The 17447-nt window shown below is 35.5% G+C and overlaps 3 protein-coding genes and 1 long non-coding RNA gene across 5 annotated transcripts in view; 2 read left to right on the top strand and 2 right to left on the bottom strand.

The window, feature by feature from the left end:
- The first annotated feature begins 127 nt into the window (after positions 1 to 127).
- Positions 128 to 5628, top strand: LOC100184078 (DNA replication factor Cdt1). Of its 2 annotated transcripts, none has more exons than XM_002131232.4 (12): positions 128 to 465; positions 689 to 1197; positions 1351 to 1410; positions 1580 to 1759; positions 2055 to 2167; positions 2452 to 2600; positions 2976 to 3085; positions 3349 to 3537; positions 3831 to 3968; positions 4507 to 4619; positions 4905 to 4993; positions 5404 to 5628. In XM_002131232.4, the coding sequence occupies exons 1-12, from the start codon at positions 228 to 230 to the stop codon at positions 5571 to 5573; spliced, it is 2058 nt and encodes a 685-aa protein (XP_002131268.1). In that variant the 5' UTR covers positions 128 to 227; the 3' UTR covers positions 5574 to 5628. The 2 variants fall into 2 exon arrangements, with proteins under 2 accessions (XP_002131268.1, XP_026692417.1); XM_026836616.1 differs by having other exon boundaries at positions 5327 to 5465.
- A 3617-nt stretch (positions 5629 to 9245) lies between these two features.
- Positions 9246 to 10568, bottom strand: LOC113474713. Its single transcript, XR_003396400.1, has 3 exons — positions 10063 to 10568; positions 9653 to 9762; positions 9246 to 9335 (listed from the first exon to the last, which is right to left on the bottom strand). It is a non-coding gene; the product is annotated as an uncharacterized LOC113474713 (long non-coding RNA).
- Positions 10569 to 12482: 1914 nt separating this feature from the next.
- LOC100186457 (glyceraldehyde-3-phosphate dehydrogenase) lies at positions 12483 to 14277 on the top strand. The gene has a single exon (XM_002131188.5). It carries the CDS (start codon positions 13061 to 13063, stop codon positions 14063 to 14065), a length of 1005 nt encoding a protein of 334 aa, XP_002131224.1. The 5' UTR covers positions 12483 to 13060; the 3' UTR covers positions 14066 to 14277.
- Positions 14278 to 15340: 1063 nt separating this feature from the next.
- The window catches only part of LOC100176239 (large neutral amino acids transporter small subunit 2), a 9214-nt gene continuing 7107 nt past the window's right edge, over positions 15341 to 17447 (bottom strand). Inside the window, exons 11-13 of the mRNA XM_002131077.5 lie at positions 16784 to 16933; positions 16240 to 16420; positions 15341 to 16046 (exon numbers count right to left, since the gene is read on the bottom strand). Of these exons, the coding sequence (XP_002131113.1) occupies positions 15982 to 16046; positions 16240 to 16420; positions 16784 to 16933 (396 nt within the window). The 3' untranslated portion in view covers positions 15341 to 15981. The remainder of the gene's footprint in view (positions 16047 to 16239; positions 16421 to 16783; positions 16934 to 17447) is intronic.

Genomic DNA, 17447 nt, shown 5'->3' with positions numbered 1-17447 from the left:
GGTCATTTATATGTTGTTTATGGTTTCAAACTACCTCGACCAGGCTCTAAGTAAATGCGCGGGTAAATAAAATCCGCTTGTTGTTCTTGTTAAAGGCCCTGTTTTTCTTTTTTGTTGATCAACATTCGCATTGTCTGCCTGTTTACATAATTTATCTTGATTTAGTCTCCTAGGTTTATGAGTTTTTATTAATATCTGCTGATACACACGGCGGAATACACATTACGATGTCTCAAGCTGCCGTCACAGATTATTTTACGCGTCGTCGAAATCGTGGTCTAGTGCAGCCTTCTAAGCGGCAGAAAATAAACGATGTTACCCCACAACTTGACACGAAAGAACTTAAAATTTCCGGCAAGCAGAAAACCAAAACTAAGCAAAAGGAAGGCACAGAGAAACGAGTTACTAGGTCCAGCACTCGGAAAACCACGTCAAAAATTACGACAACAATTTCCTCCTTACAAGGTTTGATCATATTATTAATGGTACAATGTGTTTAAGGATGAGTAAAACATTGTTTAAACATTTAATCCACAAATCCGTGAGTGGTTATCTTTTCTGAAAATCAATGAAATAGTAGTATGGGTAAAACATTGTACTTTCTTTTTTGTGGATGGCTAGTTCTTAATCGGTAATGTTCCGGAGGATTTTTCCCTAAATATCTGATCAAAATTTTAAAATTTTCCAGAATATTTTAGTCCAACCAACAAAAATAAATCGGAACCAGAAGTTCCCCCACCGTGTCTTCCTGTTACCGTGACAACGGCTGCTCGTGATGATCATGATGACCCCGTGACCCCGAGCAAAAGACGAAACAACGAACTTAATGATCAATCAACCGTAAAGCGGGGTCGAATCACTCCCAAAAAAAGTTTCGAGTTCGACGAGTCAACGACTCAAGTCGGAACGGATTTTTCCGAAACTCGATCTAAGAAAAAATCTGCTCGAAAGCGATTGACTCTTCGCTGTGATGTCACAGATGATTTATGTGATGTCATAAATAAAAAGGACATTAAAAATGACAAATCTGAAAAAGTTTTAGACAGTAATCTGGAAACGATAGAGGAGTCGCCTTGTGATGTCACAAAGCCGAGTAAATCCGACCAATCAACATCGAAACCTGGGCGACGGAAGAAAATTCAAACGGACAAAGCTGTAAATATCGCAGAAAAACTTTTAAACAAAGATAAATCAAAGGTAATGTTTAATATTAAGCACTAAGCAGTATATATGTGATATTTCTTAAGATTGATTTTGCAAAATTGCCAAATTGGTAACAGAAAGTCTGTCTCATCTTGTGTTTATATTTGACTGCAATTTATGATGTTTTACGTTTATTATTTTGAACAGGAATCTTCGAAAGTTGTGAAAGAAGTTTTGAAAGGTCAAGGAAATCTAAAAGATCTTCAGGTTTGTAATTGTATGAGGTGCAGTTGATGAAATTGCACAGTTTTTCCATCAAAAAAAAAAACTTTTGTTTTAATGCTTACTCATATTAATGTAAATTGTTTTGTTTTTAACTTTATATTATGACAGCTTCTTTTGTTTTAGTTTTAAATATATAATCTTTCATGTGCAGAAAACTTTGTTAAAAATGAGAGAATTAAAAAAACAAGAGAAAAAATCAAAGAAAGTGGACGAAAATAAAAACGAAATTAAAGAAAAGAAAGAAGTCAAGAAACGAGTGTTCGCGCATGAACGATTTCATTCGTTAGCGCAAGAAATTCCTTCAGGGTTGTCTTTGCCATTTAAATATAAGGTATGATAAGTATTTTATTGTTAATTGAAGTACCTAAAGTTATTGTATGAGTAGCCTGTTCTTTACTGCAGAGTTTTCAAAGCTGTTTTATTTTGTGTTCCAAAATTTCTTTTCTGAATTGTATTTTTAATTGACCTTGTTTCAATAGGGTAGGGATGAATGTTGTGTAGCCGGCAATGTGTAGCCGGCAATGTAAAAACTTTACCTAATAATAATTACTTTTAACATTTTTAAAATGGTCATAGGTCTTAATTTTTGTAAAATTTTAACAAACTTTTTAAAAATAAATTTTCAGATTTTGCAAGAAATGTTTCAAAGTGCGGACACCGTTGTAAGCATGTTGTTTAATCGACAGCAAACAACAACTTGGTTGAAACTTCATAAAGCTGTAAAAGATATGATAAAAAGGTAAATAATTCATATTATGCATGTATTGTATGTAGATAACAAATGTTAATCTAATATTTGATAAAGGAGTTGATTCCAGGTACCCCAGCGTATTGCTTTGTACAATCTAATATTGCTCCTGTAAAAAAATGATTGTTTTTGTCATCCTACCAAATCTTTTGGCAATTCAATTTATTCTATGAAGTAATTTTAAATAGAAACTTTTTTAAATAGAAACATTACTTAAAACCACCTAAAATTTGGGTACTTCTAACCAATGCCTCCCAACTTTTCTCCGAATACAGAAAGTTTGAACTAAATGACTTGGGTCGAATAAAACATGTTTACCCCGATGCGTATACCTTCCGACAAGAACGAGGAATCCCAACTTATGACGATAGAATCAAATCAACGGATTATCAACTAACAATCGAACCAATTCTCACAGAAGAAGGTAACTATGATGTCATAGATGGTATTTAAACTATCAAAGTTTATCATTCAACTTCATTCCAAGATCTGAGTCATGGAAACACTGAACAGTTTGCCAGCACTGCTGTTATTTCGTGTCCAAAATAGTTTGCGATTAGTTTAAAGAAACTTGTTGGGTTTTGTTGACAGTTTCCTTTTGCAGCAAAACGTAAAATTGTTTAAATTCAAACACCCCTTTGGCCTTTGTTAAATGTTATAACTTAATCTTTTCATTGCAATGAATGTAACAACATACGATATTCAAATCACTGTTTGTGATGTCATATTATAGTTTGCAAGCATTTTGTTGCAACATTGCAATTAAATGCGTTGTTAAAGTTATGCTTTGTACCACTAGAGTGCGATAGAGCATCAGACGAGCCACGAAAGTTAAACAGTGGAATGTTGGTTCGACGACGACATAATTTCCATCTCCAACTTTTATCCCTTGTCAAGTTTCATCACAAGGTAGTGTATGACATCATAATAAACATTCTATACTACTTGGGTGAGGTCCTACAACGTGAAATGCCATGGGAGATTTAGGCCAAAGGTTGCCCCATTACCCCAACATTGAATGTGTACATTCTATTCTATATGGGCAATCTCATGCCATGGGGCATGAGATTTATGCCAGAGTTGGTTCATTAGCCTTATAATAAGCGTTAAATATTTTTTAAATGAGAAAAAAAATTACAGGCCGAACCAGATTTCAATATTTTGTCTTGCAGGAATTTCTTGCCTCTCTGGAGCCCCCAGTGGTGGTGGATGATGCAGAAATTCGTCGTTGGCATCCTCAGTTTCCCGTCGATCAAGTCCCTGATATCACAGTAGGGGAATTACCCACCCCACCCAACTTGGAGAAATGTAGTTCAGCCAAAGATGTTTTGGAGAAAACTAAAGATAGGTTGACTAAAAAGGTGGGTAAAAATATAGTATTCCTTCTTCCACCGGCTGCTTAGGAGGTCATTACATACCCACTTATTTCACACGGAAATTATTGCCTTTTAGTCTTTAAATTGAAAGTATGTTAATTGTTAAAAGATAATGAAATTTGGGCATGTTCAAGCTTTTTTTATACTGTGTTTTATGACAACTTTCCTTGCTCCAGTTAGCTTAATTTTAATTTAATGTTAAACTTTAATTTTATGTTGCAAATTTTAACTATGTTTTACACAACCTAACAAAAACATGGAAATCATATTTCAACCAGGCGTTCGAAGCTTTAAAGAAAGTTGCAGAAAAATGTTCCACGCCGGAAAAGTCCGTTACTGTGGAAACAAACAACAACCAATCACCTACCAAGAAACCTGTATCAGTTAAGGGGGTTTCCCAGTCTTTGTTGGCAAAGGTATTTCAACGTTCACAATTCATGACTGGAAATACTTATTATGTTTCCATTCAGCCAAAAGCTTTCAACCCGAAACAAACTATTTTTTGAATTTTGCAAATCTGACCCTGATCTGGTGCTCATAGATTCTCTTTAATTAAGAGACTGATGATGCCATTTAGAAGAAATATACATCTTTTATTAATCAAATGGTTGCACTTGATTTTTATCTCTTATCTTTTTGCAGAATTTATCATAACAACTAAAAAATTAAAAAATTACCTGGTTTTACAACACATGCCTTTGCAATTATTTGTTTTGGGGAAGAATTTGTTTTATTGTTGAGTTAAATAAATTTTATTACAGGGTTATTTTTCTTTTATTACTATTTCTGCTCTGTTGTCTTGTTGTCATATACTGTTCTGTTTCCTATGACCACCAACCCCCAACTCACTTACTTGGTTACTTTCTCCTATCACCTGTATCATATTTTCATACAGCAACAATGTTTTATTACATAAATATTTCTCCCCCCAAATTTAAAACAATATTTTTTCAGATTCGCGAAAAAGAAGCTTCGTCGAAACTTCGTAAGATGGTAAGATCAGATGAAAGTGAAAAGAAGATTGAAAAGATGAAACAACTTCCGGATGTTGCAAGAGCTTTGCGGATGTAAGATCATCTCTTTAATATTAATTACTACAGTGGAATCTAATTGTCCGAAATAATAGTTAAGACAGAATTACCACCAACGTTTCATACATTACATGAACAATTGTAGGCACACAGTTTAAAAAGACCATGAAGGGTCTACAATGGGACCTGCAGTGTCTACGTTGCTACTCTAATAGATAAACCAGTTTCTTCCTTCATCTTTACGTCTAATTTAAATAGTTTTTGCTAACTTTTTATTTAAGATTTATTAAAAAACATAACTAACTAAAAAAAATATTTCAGGTTGTTCGTTACTGAGAAAAAAGCAAGTTTGCCGCTGGAATTAATCGTAGCTCGGTTAGCTAAATGCTGCCCTTCGGTGGCCACTCCTGGTATGTATAAGATTTCTATTGTTGTTTTTTTTATTCTGTTGCTTCTAACTTGTTACATCATTGTAAGTTGGGTCATTTTGTCATTTCTCATTTTTGTATGGCCTGCTGGTTATAGCCCCTGCCTTTACTCCAGAGGTCATAGTTTTCAAGGCTGGATGCTGCTACCATTGTTGGCTTATGTGGCCTGTCTAAGACTTTTAACAGTTTGCCAAGTATATACATGATAACTTGTAGTCAGGCCTAATGTGTTTGAAACAAAACACCTATAAAAAATACTCTTTTTAACTCCGCACTGGACGAATAATAAGTTCTGTTCATTCATTCATATTACAGTGCTAATGGAAGAACATGTTCGTTTTTAACTCCGCACTGGACGAATAATAAGTTCTGTTCATTCATTCATATTACAGTGCTAATGGAAGAACATGTTCGTTTACTATCCGAGCATATGACGTCATGGGCTATTATGATGTCATTGGGGAAGAAAGAATATCTTAAGCTTGACAAGAACAGAGACATAAGTGATGTCATAAAGGAGTTGCAATGTAAAGTCAAAGAGCTGGAAAACTGTGCAAAATAAATACTTTGGTTTTAATAATGTGTTGTGTAAGCGTGAATAAATATGTTGGAAAATATACCTTGTATTTTTTTGTTAGTATCAGACAAAATGACCCAAATGATTGACACATTTAAGGCCAATGAGGTAAATATTGTGTTTTCTTAAGATAGCATAATCCTATGATAACTTTCCTAAATTTTGTGGACTTTTTTCGTAACATTTATTTTTATTTTATTTTTTATATTGGACCTAATATAGGATAATTAAGCTTGGACGTTTTCTCCTGCAAATTTGTTTGTAAGTTTTGTTTTTGTCAAACTTTTGTCCACCAACAACTGTATATTGTTGTCACCAACAATTTTATAATAATTTGTGATTTCTAGTTTATAAAACATTTTCAAGACCTTTTACTTACTCTGGAATCTTGACAGTTAAACTTTCATCCAGGCGTGTTGCAACGCCTTCAAATCTATACGGCCTAACAAAATCTAATGGTTGCATTCTCTAAATAAAACAATAGTGAAACATGCTTGTAAAATTTATCTTGCTTATATTCTATAGGCTACGTATAATATACTAAACTCGTTTATTAATTTAGATCCGAACCGTTTTTATAATATTTGGTACTACCTTCTGCGATTGCGTTGTGCAATAGGGCCCGGGCCAAATTCATCCGTCGGGGCAAATATATAACCACAGCGGTCGATACACCAAACAATAATTTCTCTCCCAGAAAGTCCAATAAATAAAATTCCATCGTTTATATCCCAACAGCACTAAGATCAAAAACAAATTTTGTTTAAAAAAAACAACATTTTTCTAAATTAAAACTAGTAGTTTTTTCATAAAATTATGTGGTTTAAAAGCAAAATTGTTGTTGTGTTCTGATAATTTACTTGGTTTTTATTTTTAAATTTGAATATATTGATTTTGTGTTTTGTTAATACAAATTTCCGAGGTGTATAATGCGTTCATGGAAAACTCATTTTCAATATATAGTTACACACTTAGGTTCGCGGCCTTTCATATTTATATAAACTGTGACCCTATTGTATACTAACGTTACCTTTTTTTATTGGTGCGATAACAAAATGTCCCATATATTAAAATAAATGGATTTTATACTGAAGGAATTAATTGCAATGTAAATTATGCCTCGTTATAAAATCAACACTGAACACAGTAACATATATAGGCTAATAATCTGCTGGAGCTGGTAATATGCATATCGGAATATTATAAATAAATACCCCTTACGGTAAAATACATTTATTGCACAAACATTTGTGGTGTCATACGGAAAGACATCTAAATTCTTTACCGAAATGTCCATTTACTTTATATTCTATGTTTCCTAAATGTATAAGTGAGTGGGGGAAGATGGGACATCTTTTTATTATATTTTCTCTATAAAGAACATAATGCCTTCATGACTCCCTATAGACCAGTTAATGCGTTAAAGGTGTCCCATCTTACCCCACAGTACCTGACAGCGAAGATTCCAACCACGCCCAAGAGGCTGCTTCGCATGTGGTCGTTGAGGTTTTTTTACCAGGACCTCTCGCCAGTAGCCCTAGTTATACCTGGGCCCTGATCTTCCTAAAACAAGATGATCAAGGCACGCTGGGCAGCGATCAACGCCACCTAACGGTTTTCGAACCGCGTCGCAATTGCGAAGTTGCCAAAAATCGCACAATATACACAACCAAGAACTGCAACCTGGACTGACCGTCTCATAAACTGAACTTACACCTCCCAACACACCATCGTTATACGTGGCTTACCGCGTTAGGAGGCGTACTGTGAGAAATTTGACACAGGACACAAGAAATTGGACACGACACACTTCTGACCTGGCATTGGCTGATCCAATGAATTAGGATATAAAATATAAAAGGGGTGAGCTGTAGCGCCTAACCATTCGCACCACATTTGTTTTTATGTTTGTATGTGCAGTATGAGTGTTTTAGTGTAGAATAAGAAGTGTTGAACTGTAAATTCTGAGTCACCATGGTTGGGCAAGCTATAGCTGGGGCGAAATTAATTAAAATAGGATCCCAGAGTTAAGTTTAAGAAAATGAGAATACAGTTGTTACATATAGTCTTTATTTACATTAGAGCCCCAATAGTTAGGCTTCTATAGGGTTACTGCCACATCGTTGGAGTGGAGGTTGCATAGAGATTACGAACACGCATAATGTTTGTACAAAATCAATTCCCCTTCATTGGCATTTTTTCGTAATAAAAACAAAAGACAAAAAATAAACAAAAAACGGAGCTCCGCGCAACGTAAAAACAGAAAAAGCGCCAGCGAGTAAAAAAAGAAAAAAAATCAAGTGAAAAACGATACCGGACGCAAAAAGCATTGCCAATGATTGAGAATTAATACGCACATCATGTATACAAAAAGCCTGACAACCCCATGCAAGCCTCTTATCCGCCGCAATGACAACCCCATTTAAAGGACCCAAGATCAGTAGGTTAGATAATAGTGGACTTTACATAGATTTATAGAATTGGTATTACCAATATTACTTTTTTATAATTGGAAAAAGTATGGAGAGACGTTTAGCACGTAATACACATAGTCCATTAACTTTCAATTTTAATTACAGCAAGCCTAAACCAATCTATTTATATCATAACAATATAATAAACCCCACAAGTTGAGAAATGCCCACACCATGGATTTATCAGAATATTACAGTTCACTTCGTGTGTAGTGTAAGTGTGTATCAATACATACAATAAACACCACAATCCCCCAACATCACCATACCCCACCCCATACAATAAGCACAGCAACACAGCATTCTCTATGGGCCAATATAATAATATTAAAAACCGCTTTTATTTCGCCGCCGCAAAACCGTCGCATCGCGTCGCAATAACTAATTTGTTTACGAAGTGGGGCAACTGCATAAGAACGGATTTTGGGAGCTAATTATATCTTGCTATAACACAAGATTGATCGAACCAAGTGATCCTAAGAATCACTTTATCCTCCGCAACAGCGTCAAGCTTGTGGCGCATATTCGCGCTTGTTGTCGATTCAAAAAAGGAATGACAACAAACTCCAACCTGTAAACCTAACACTTAAAAATATTTGGTTAGTTTTAAGTGACCTAGCAGGGGCCTACCATTTTAATGTATTTTTATCCCTACCCTAGTCGCAGGTTTGGCGCCTAATTGTTTTGCAGTGGAACCCGCCAGCTTTCGCTGACCGGACTTTTAACCACCGGCGTGTTGGAATATGGTTTTCGCAAACCAGTCACTGCATGTTTGGCCTGAGTGCAATGACACGTGTTGTGCCGACCGAGGGTGCAGTGTCTCAGTTCTGTCTTAACTTAACTTCCTAACAGCGATCCCTAGTTATAGCGATGTCACTTCTATCTATCTGATGCCGACTGTCCGGCCTTGCTGGTAAGTGACACCAGGAGTATGGGTTAGAGTTGGAGAAAACTGACCTGCGCGCACCGTTCTTATGCAGGTTGTTTACACACACATACAAACAAACATGGAGAAAACCCAAGATTCCCAACCACGTTACATTACTAACGTGTACAAAGGTGGACTTTAAATTAATCTTTTGATCTCCGTATACTTTCCCACACCGCACACAGTGTACCACATAAACATTCAATTTTAAACAAGCAATCAGTAAAATATAAGGGAATTTTACGCTACAGCTCACATAAGTTATTATTTACATCGACTAAGAATAAATCCTAGTCCAAGTATGCTATGGTTCCCTGAAATTTCCGTCCCGTAATTGTCTCTTTTCTGTAGAATTAAAATAATGTTAAATATTTGTTGTTTTGTACTTTAATAAACATAGTAGGCACCATCACAGTTCTGTACAACGTAAACATTCCAATTTGTATATTTCTGTCAACTATTAGTGCAGGATTTGATTAAAACACCATAGTGTAAATGCATAGAAGTTTAACATTCAATTGGTATATAACTCCTGTTTAACAGGTTACAACGAATGCACAAGTGTTGATTTCAATACGGATTTATTTTGAAATCGTTTACCATTTTGGTTAAGTAAGTTGCGAGATAAAAGTTAACCGAGTAAAATTATATGGTATTTATACCTTCTTCTATTCTTTCTCCGGGCAGTTCCTTTGTTTCTCGTAATATTCTTTGTTATATTATTTGCACAAAGAACCAGCTGAGTGACGTCAATTGTAGTGTGACGTCATATCTGTGACGTAAAATGCAAGTTGAAACACAAGGTAAGAGGATTTAAATAATGCAAACGCGTCATAAATTAGTATAAATGCAACTTATTTATTCTTTTTAGATGGTGGGTATAATGACAGTCATCGTGTGTTCTGTTTCATAGACCTCGTGCCCGTTTACAGATTATCACGAGGTAACTTCGTGGGTTGTTTTTATTACAGCACGGATGGGAACTATTTATTAAACCTAAGACGAATATACCTAGGACGAACATACAATAATGAATGCAACAAATATTATAGGTCATAGTAATTAAACTTACCGAAATATTAACAGCGGTTCGCGGAGACAGCTTCGTACCAATATACTCGTATATGGCGCATATAGCCGTATATAGAGTCTGCATCTGTAATGTTAAAACGTTCAGTTTAAATACAAAATGCTATATTGTGACACGCACGGTGCTATAACTTATATTGCCAGATATACGGTTCTCAAGGTGAATTGAACGTCAGGCAGTTTTTAGACTATAAACATAATTTAATTAGAATTCCCTATAATTGGAAAAATCATTTATTTTATTTGCAAGCACACAAAAGCTACTCACCCATTTAACATGGATCACGTGCGTTGGTTCTATGGAGCATTTCAAGATGATCCTGCTTCGAACATAATTCTGTAATTAGTAAAACTCATGTAATATGATATAATGTAAATGTTAATATAGCATACAAAACCAAGTACCACGTAGCCGTTGAAGTATAAATACGTACAGTATATAGTAGGGTGGGGAAAGATGGGACACCTTTAGCACGTAATATCTTAATATCCTGATTGTGTTTTGAACAATAAACAACGGTCTATATAGAAGCTTGAGGATACAGTTTTCGTAATCTTTAAATGTTCTTTGTTTACTGTACCAAATATGACGAGAAAAATAGAATGAAAAGGAAACACATCTTCCCCCACCCTACTACATAAATTATTGACAGATTTTGCTTTAATATTTAGACGCGTTATCTATATTATATACGTACTGAAAAGTACAAACTTACTTTTAATGTTGCCAATCCAAAGCTGCATCGGCGGCTGTCACTCAAGGCACCTTCATTCGTGAGCGAGATAACATTGACGTGATTTGAACACAAGATTTTAAATGTATAATTAGTTTAGTAGGAACTCAAATCATTTAAACTTTTCAGTGATTCGTTTTAGAACTATAGCCAGCTGTAAAACAAATTTAAAAAATGTAAAACATATAAATACACTGTAGTGTTCATTGCAATGTTGAAACAAATCTTAAAGGTATCACGTTACTATATTATAAATCTAATACTAACCGCTTATCCCTTGTTCCAACAAAACGTTTCAAACTAAAAGAGCAAACCGCGCACAAAACTTACGTTCGTGAAAAAGAAAATGTGTTGAACACGTGGAAAGCTGAGAGCTGATTGGTTAATTGCTGGGAGGAACGTTAAGAATTTGCGACGTAATATTGCTAAATTGAAATTCGCGCAAATTCCTAGGGCCAGTGTTGTCCTTATGAAACAAAAGTTAGCAATTTTCGTGATAGGGTTTGATAAGCAGTAACTTAACATCAGGTAACACTGAAATCTATTTATAGTAACAGCGGATTGTGAATATTACAGCAATAATTATTTTGACGCCATTCCTACGACTTGTGTGAACATATAGTAAACAAGTAACAACTGATATTCGCTTGTAGACTATACGAAACATAAGTTATACAAATACGCATTTATTTAACATGTCGGTAAACAATATAACATAGTGGTTTGGGTAACATGTCCTAAATACATGTACAACATCTTACCTTGGGGTGAAACTGATGTTCAAAATGCTGGGCGATGTGGTCACAACAGTGTACAGCGATAATATATGTGTGCTGATCAGCATTATAGGGCCATACCGCATCCGCGCCCAAATAACCAGCGTTTTATGAAAAATATCAGTACTTATTTTCCAGCGCCCAGTGCTCTCCGGCTATTTATGTGTGATTGATTTATTTTCCTTGCAGTTGTAACATGGTCCAATATTAAAATCGGTTTGTCGTCTGATACCCAGATACGATATATAAACATGTTTATATAGCCACGGACTCATTTTCACTTTCATATGATACACTATTATATTATATATTAGCTGAAGTAATTTCTTGTCGATTTGTAAGTATTTAGTTAGCGTCGTGTCTCAGTGGTCTGTGTGCTTGCAGCGTAAAACCGGGAAATACCGGTGTCGCGAAAATTTGGTTCCCATTGGCTACTGCGCATGCGTAGACACGGTACATTTTCATCTTTAAACCTGGTTCCGAACGAATCATATATTCATGTTTTTATATAGTTTATTTTATATAATAGGAAAATGTAGGTTTGTTGTTGATTACGTGGTAACGGTGGTGGCCACTGGTTATACGTCATAATGTATATAATTTAAGTTAAAATACAGCATAAGTTTGTATTAAAAAGATAAATCCTTAAACATAAACTTACGAAGTATGTAGCATCTAACAACTGTTATTTTTAGTCGGAAACAGAGTTCTAGATTCCTCATAAAAAAGGTTATAAGTAGCCCGTGGTAACCAGTTTTCTAGGGGAACCAGATTTCTGCGACACGGGGTTCAAAACTCGATGCTGCCGCCATCGTGCGCTTGTGTCTGGTCATATTTGCTTCAACCCAATGGTCGTAATAATTGATAAAGAACATATTACAAACGCAATGCTACTGAAATGTTGTAATAATACAAGTTTTAATTTAGCTTTGGGTGTGAAAACAACAATGCGACATCATTTGCACTCGGGTGATCCTAACATGTTAGGTAACCTTGTGGAATTCAACACCTCTGCAACCATCTGCAGCTGTTGCAATCTGACGCGTAGTTTATATATAAGCTGTCCTAACAGACTGTATACCAGCAAGCTTTCTAATCGGGTTAGAATAGAATGAGCATCGTAAAACTGGACATAATTGTCAAACATTATGCTAAAATCGTATAACAGGCGTGAAAAAGAAGTCGGTTTTTCTTTTGGGAATTGATTTTCAGAAAGGTAAATTTAAAAATGAAATTCATTTTTGAATTATTACAGGCTCGTTGGTAGAATTGATAGTTCGTTTCATTAAAAAAAGATTCGAATATTTAGTTCGGGACCAGCGAATTTAATTTGGGACCAAGTGATCCACCCTATCCGGTTAACTAGGGATATAATAGTTGGAACTTTTCAAGGACATCTTCTTACCTGACCACGTCACGTACACGTCTCAAATTTCATTCTTAGTTTTTGCGAAGTAACTCAAACAGGAAAATGGTTTTGAAAATCGGAATCAACGGTTTCGGACGAATTGGACGCTTGGTAACTCGTGCTGCTGCGGGTAGAGACGACGTTGAAGTTGTTTCAATCAACGATCCGTTCATTGACCTTACTTATATGGTTTACATGTTCAAGTATGATTCAACACACGGCGTTTTCAACGGCACTGTTTCTGAAGAAGGCGGCAAATTGATCATCAACGGTAAACCGGTTGCGGTCAACGGTGAACGAGATCCATCAAAAATTCCTTGGGCAAAGGACGGCGCAGAAATCGTCGTAGAATCGACCGGAGTTTTCACAACCATCGAGAAAGCCTCTGCCCATTTGACCGGCGGAGCGAAGCATGTCGTGATTTCCGCACCATCTGCGGATGCCCCAATGTTTGTAATGGGAGTCAATGAAGAGAAGTATTGCAACTCCATGAAAGTTGTAAGCAATGCTTCATGCACCACCAACTGCCTTGCACCAATCGCAAAGGTCGTGGATGACAACTTTGGTATTGTTGAAGGTCTCATGACAACTGTGCACTCGTACACTGCTACCCAGAAGACGGTGGATGGTCCCAGCGGAAAGTCCTGGAGAGACGGAAGAGGAGCAGCACAGAACATCATTCCTGCATCCACAGGAGCGGCTAAAGCTGTCGGCAAAGTTATTCCACAACTGAATGGAAAGTTGACAGGAATGGCATTCCGTGTTCCGACCCCAAATGTATCCGTGGTTGATCTTACAGTTCGTTTGGAGAAGCCAGCATCCTATGATGCGATCAAGACTGCAATGAAAACAGCATCCGAGGGAAAAATGAAGGGAATTCTTGGTTACACAGAAGATAAAGTGGTTTCCACTGACTTCAATGGAGACAAGCGAAGCAGCATTTTTGACGCAGGAGCTGGCATTGCACTCAATGACAACTTTGTGAAGCTGGTGTCTTGGTACGACAATGAATTTGGATACAGCAACCGTGTCATCGATCTTCTGCTTTACATGGCTTCCAAAGAATAAATCTTGAAACATCGTTATATAAAAAAAAGTTCAAAAATAATTTCTTTTAAAATTCACGTTTTGTTGCCAGTTAAACACCACGCAGTACATTAAACACATAACTGTTGCATGCAATCTTACTGTGCTTATACACATATATATTCAACGTGGTTGTAATGCATGTGCTTATTTAGTTCGAGTGTATTTGGAATAAATTGTAAGCTTTGCATTTACGAGTGTTTGGAAATCTTAGTTAAATTTTAACTTAGTATTCTGGAATAGATGTAAGAGAAAAAAATCAACAAAGTAAGTATGAAATTCTATCTTTGCAATGACTGTTAATTTACTATAAACACTGCAACATCACTTCCACAACTGCAACATCACTTCCACAACTGCAACATCACTTCCACAACTGCAACATCACTTCCACAACTGCAACATCACTTCCACAACTGCAACATCACTTCCACGCAGGAAGGTTTCAATTTTTTACTTCCTCCATAACACACAAGCATTTAAACAACACAGAAGATAGTGGTAGGTTTATCAAATGGTGGTTATATGAACATGTATTAACAGAATCTAGTCACTGTAAAACTGATACACACCACTCAGTACACAAGTTTACATAGAGAGGTAATTCAATCAGTTGACACCAGTTAATACACACAAGACACAACTTCTCTAAAACCCATCATTTGCACAAGTAAAATTATCTAACTTTTAAGTATGGATTTTTAAACCAAGGTTTAAATAGCAATGTCAGGCAAGTCTAGTTAAGGTTATATTTGACATCAATACTGGATTAGAATAGACTCAAACTATGAAGTTAAACAAAGTATGTTATACTTATTGAGCAATGAAGAACAGACAGTTAAAAAATGATAATAAAATAGAAAGTGGCCAAATGCTCTAAACCAGACTTTACCGTGTGCAGACTTAACATTAAAAGCGGAGACACAGTTAAAAAAATTCCAGAACATTCCTTTTTTACATAGTATTAACAACTTTGGTGGAAAATTGTGATGCCGCCAAATCACGAAAAAAAACATACACCTCAGCCTACCACTAAGATACCACAACTTTTCCCTGAGGCTGCAGAATTAAGGTTTGCATGTCGTAATTTGCCCATTGGATATAATTTGCACAAATAGATCAAGCAGCAAAGCTTTGTTTAGTCAAAACTTTTAAAAAATGTAAAAACGATTTTTTGGTTAAAAATTAATAAAATATAAAGTTTGTTTTGCAATAAAGCAAAACTATAAACATAAGTAACTTCCAGATATTACCAGCTTTTGCAACAATCTTCAAAGTTTTGTATTTTTACAAGTTTTATTAAGACACATTCAAACTTAAAAAAAATAAGGTCTGTCTAAAATAGCAATGTTACTTGTGATGTTTTATGTACAATGATAGAAACACCAGTTTAATGGCACCTTATACTAAACTAGATTAGGAGCTGGAATTTTGAAAGTAAATAAAAAACTTATTTTGTTATGAATTATTTGCAATAATTGTGATATCATACTAAGGTATATATCATTAACAGTGACATCATACATATATATATGACATCATAGACAATAATGTCATATCACTAACATCATACAATAACCAACAGTGATGTCACATATAATTACATCACAAGTACCAACAGGGAAAAATTAACATTGGATGCTGATTCAGCATGACAGTGCAACTTTACTCAAGCAAAATAGACCTAAACAACTTAAACAGTAACATATATTACTGTGTGTAAAACAGGTAGTACTGTGTGATGTGTATTTGTGTAGGTAACAGTTTATTGTGTATGCCATCATAAATAGATTTGTGCTTGTGTTTGTAAGGTAACAATTATTTGTGTATGACATAATAAATAGCAAAGGGATCTTACAAGCTTAAGCAAAATGCACTAAAATAAACACAAGCAAAGTTTACTCCGATTTCATATCTTGTGGCATCGAAAAGCAAAGTTTTTGGGTAAACTTTGTTATTGCACCTGTTTATAAAGTAAAAGTTAATATTTTGCAATACACAAATTCAATCCATGGGCGGCAATCCAGGGGTGGCAGGGGTGCAGAATTACCCCAAATTTTGAAATTTGATAACAGCTCCACCCCAATACCCCACTTGATTAACACCATGCTTGGATTACTGCCTTTACCAGGATTTGAACCCTGGGTTCTACTTACTTTTAATATTATTGAGCCACCGGGGGTGTCTGGGTTCAAAATGAACAAACAGTATATAAACCGGAATCCCAGTCAAGGTAATCCCGGTGCCAGTAAGACACTCGAACGGTGCGGAAATGAATGAGAATGTGAGAATAAATAGACAAACCAAACAGAAGAAGATTGGAAGAAGTATATTGAGCTGTGGAAAAAAATAAAATCAATATTAAAAGTTTTAAAAACCTAAAAAAATAATTAAAATTTACATTTTTTTATATCTTGTTATGTACAGCTGACAATTTTGACAAATCAGTAATGACGCCTAGGTGGTAGCTTGTCATTAAGTGTCCACAATAGTAGTCAAGTATTGAACTCTTTATCTTAGGTAACAATGCAATCACCCTGGTTACTGAGCCACAGCATCATACTTACATTGACAGAATCAGCAAAATTCAAAACATATTTTGGCAATGAATTCTCACAGCATCAAACTACACAATGTTATTATTACCTAACAGGTTTATTTGTTAACACAATGAAAGACGCACACTATCCCATCTCTCACCTTAATCGGACGTTTCATATCTGGATATTTAAACCTCCAATAAACTTGGCCAGCAATAGCAACACCGTACCAAACCCAGTTGGCGAACCCGACGTAGTTTATCAACGCGTAGATATCGCTTGTAACCAACATAAGTAGACTTAAAGCAGCCTGAAAGCAGCAAATGTTAGAACATTTTCTTACTTTTGGAACACTTGAATTGTAGGCATCATGTTTGTGGGTAATTGGGAAATGTTGCTCAGTATAAAATCATGAAATATTATCAACAATGTTATTAAAAATAACATGAAATTTAACAAGATGAAATATGATTTTATAAATGCCTTGTTTTAAAAAATGTAACAAAAGGTCAATTTAATGTCATACACAGTAGTAGGGATGTGCCAAGGCGAACCCGAACCCGAATAGATTCGCCGAATAACAGCACAGTTTTGATATTCACGCGAACCCGAATATTGCGCAAGATTCGTGTGCGAATATTTATTACGCACGTCATAAAATATATCAGTTTATAATTTATATTGATGCTCAACTCGTCGACACAACAGGTTGCTTTCGTGATTGCACCACAGCACGTGGAATTCCCCGGCCAATAATGCCGTCTATGACGTAACACGTGTGTGACGTAAGCAAGTATGTGGTATATATGCGCAGAAGACGATGC

This window comes from Ciona intestinalis, chromosome 11 (genome assembly GCF_000224145.3).
Source record: "Ciona intestinalis chromosome 11, KH, whole genome shotgun sequence".
NCBI lineage: Eukaryota > Metazoa > Chordata > Ascidiacea > Phlebobranchia > Cionidae > Ciona > Ciona intestinalis.
This window is presented reverse-complemented; position numbering and strand designations above follow the sequence as displayed.

Excerpts from the sequence above, each read along its gene's own strand:
- LOC100184078 (XM_002131232.4), top strand. The coding sequence starts at position 228 with ATGTCTCAAGCTGCCGTCACAGATTATTTTACGCGTCGTCGAAATCGT. Across the intron at positions 1,760-2,054 it reads CTTTGCCATTTAAATATAAG|ATTTTGCAAGAAATGTTTCA; the intron begins GTATGATAAGTA and ends ATAAATTTTCAG. Across the intron at positions 3,538-3,830 it reads AAGATAGGTTGACTAAAAAG|GCGTTCGAAGCTTTAAAGAA; the intron begins GTGGGTAAAAAT and ends TATTTCAACCAG.
- LOC100186457 (XM_002131188.5), top strand. The coding sequence starts at position 13,061 with ATGGTTTTGAAAATCGGAATCAACGGTTTCGGACGAATTGGACGCTTG.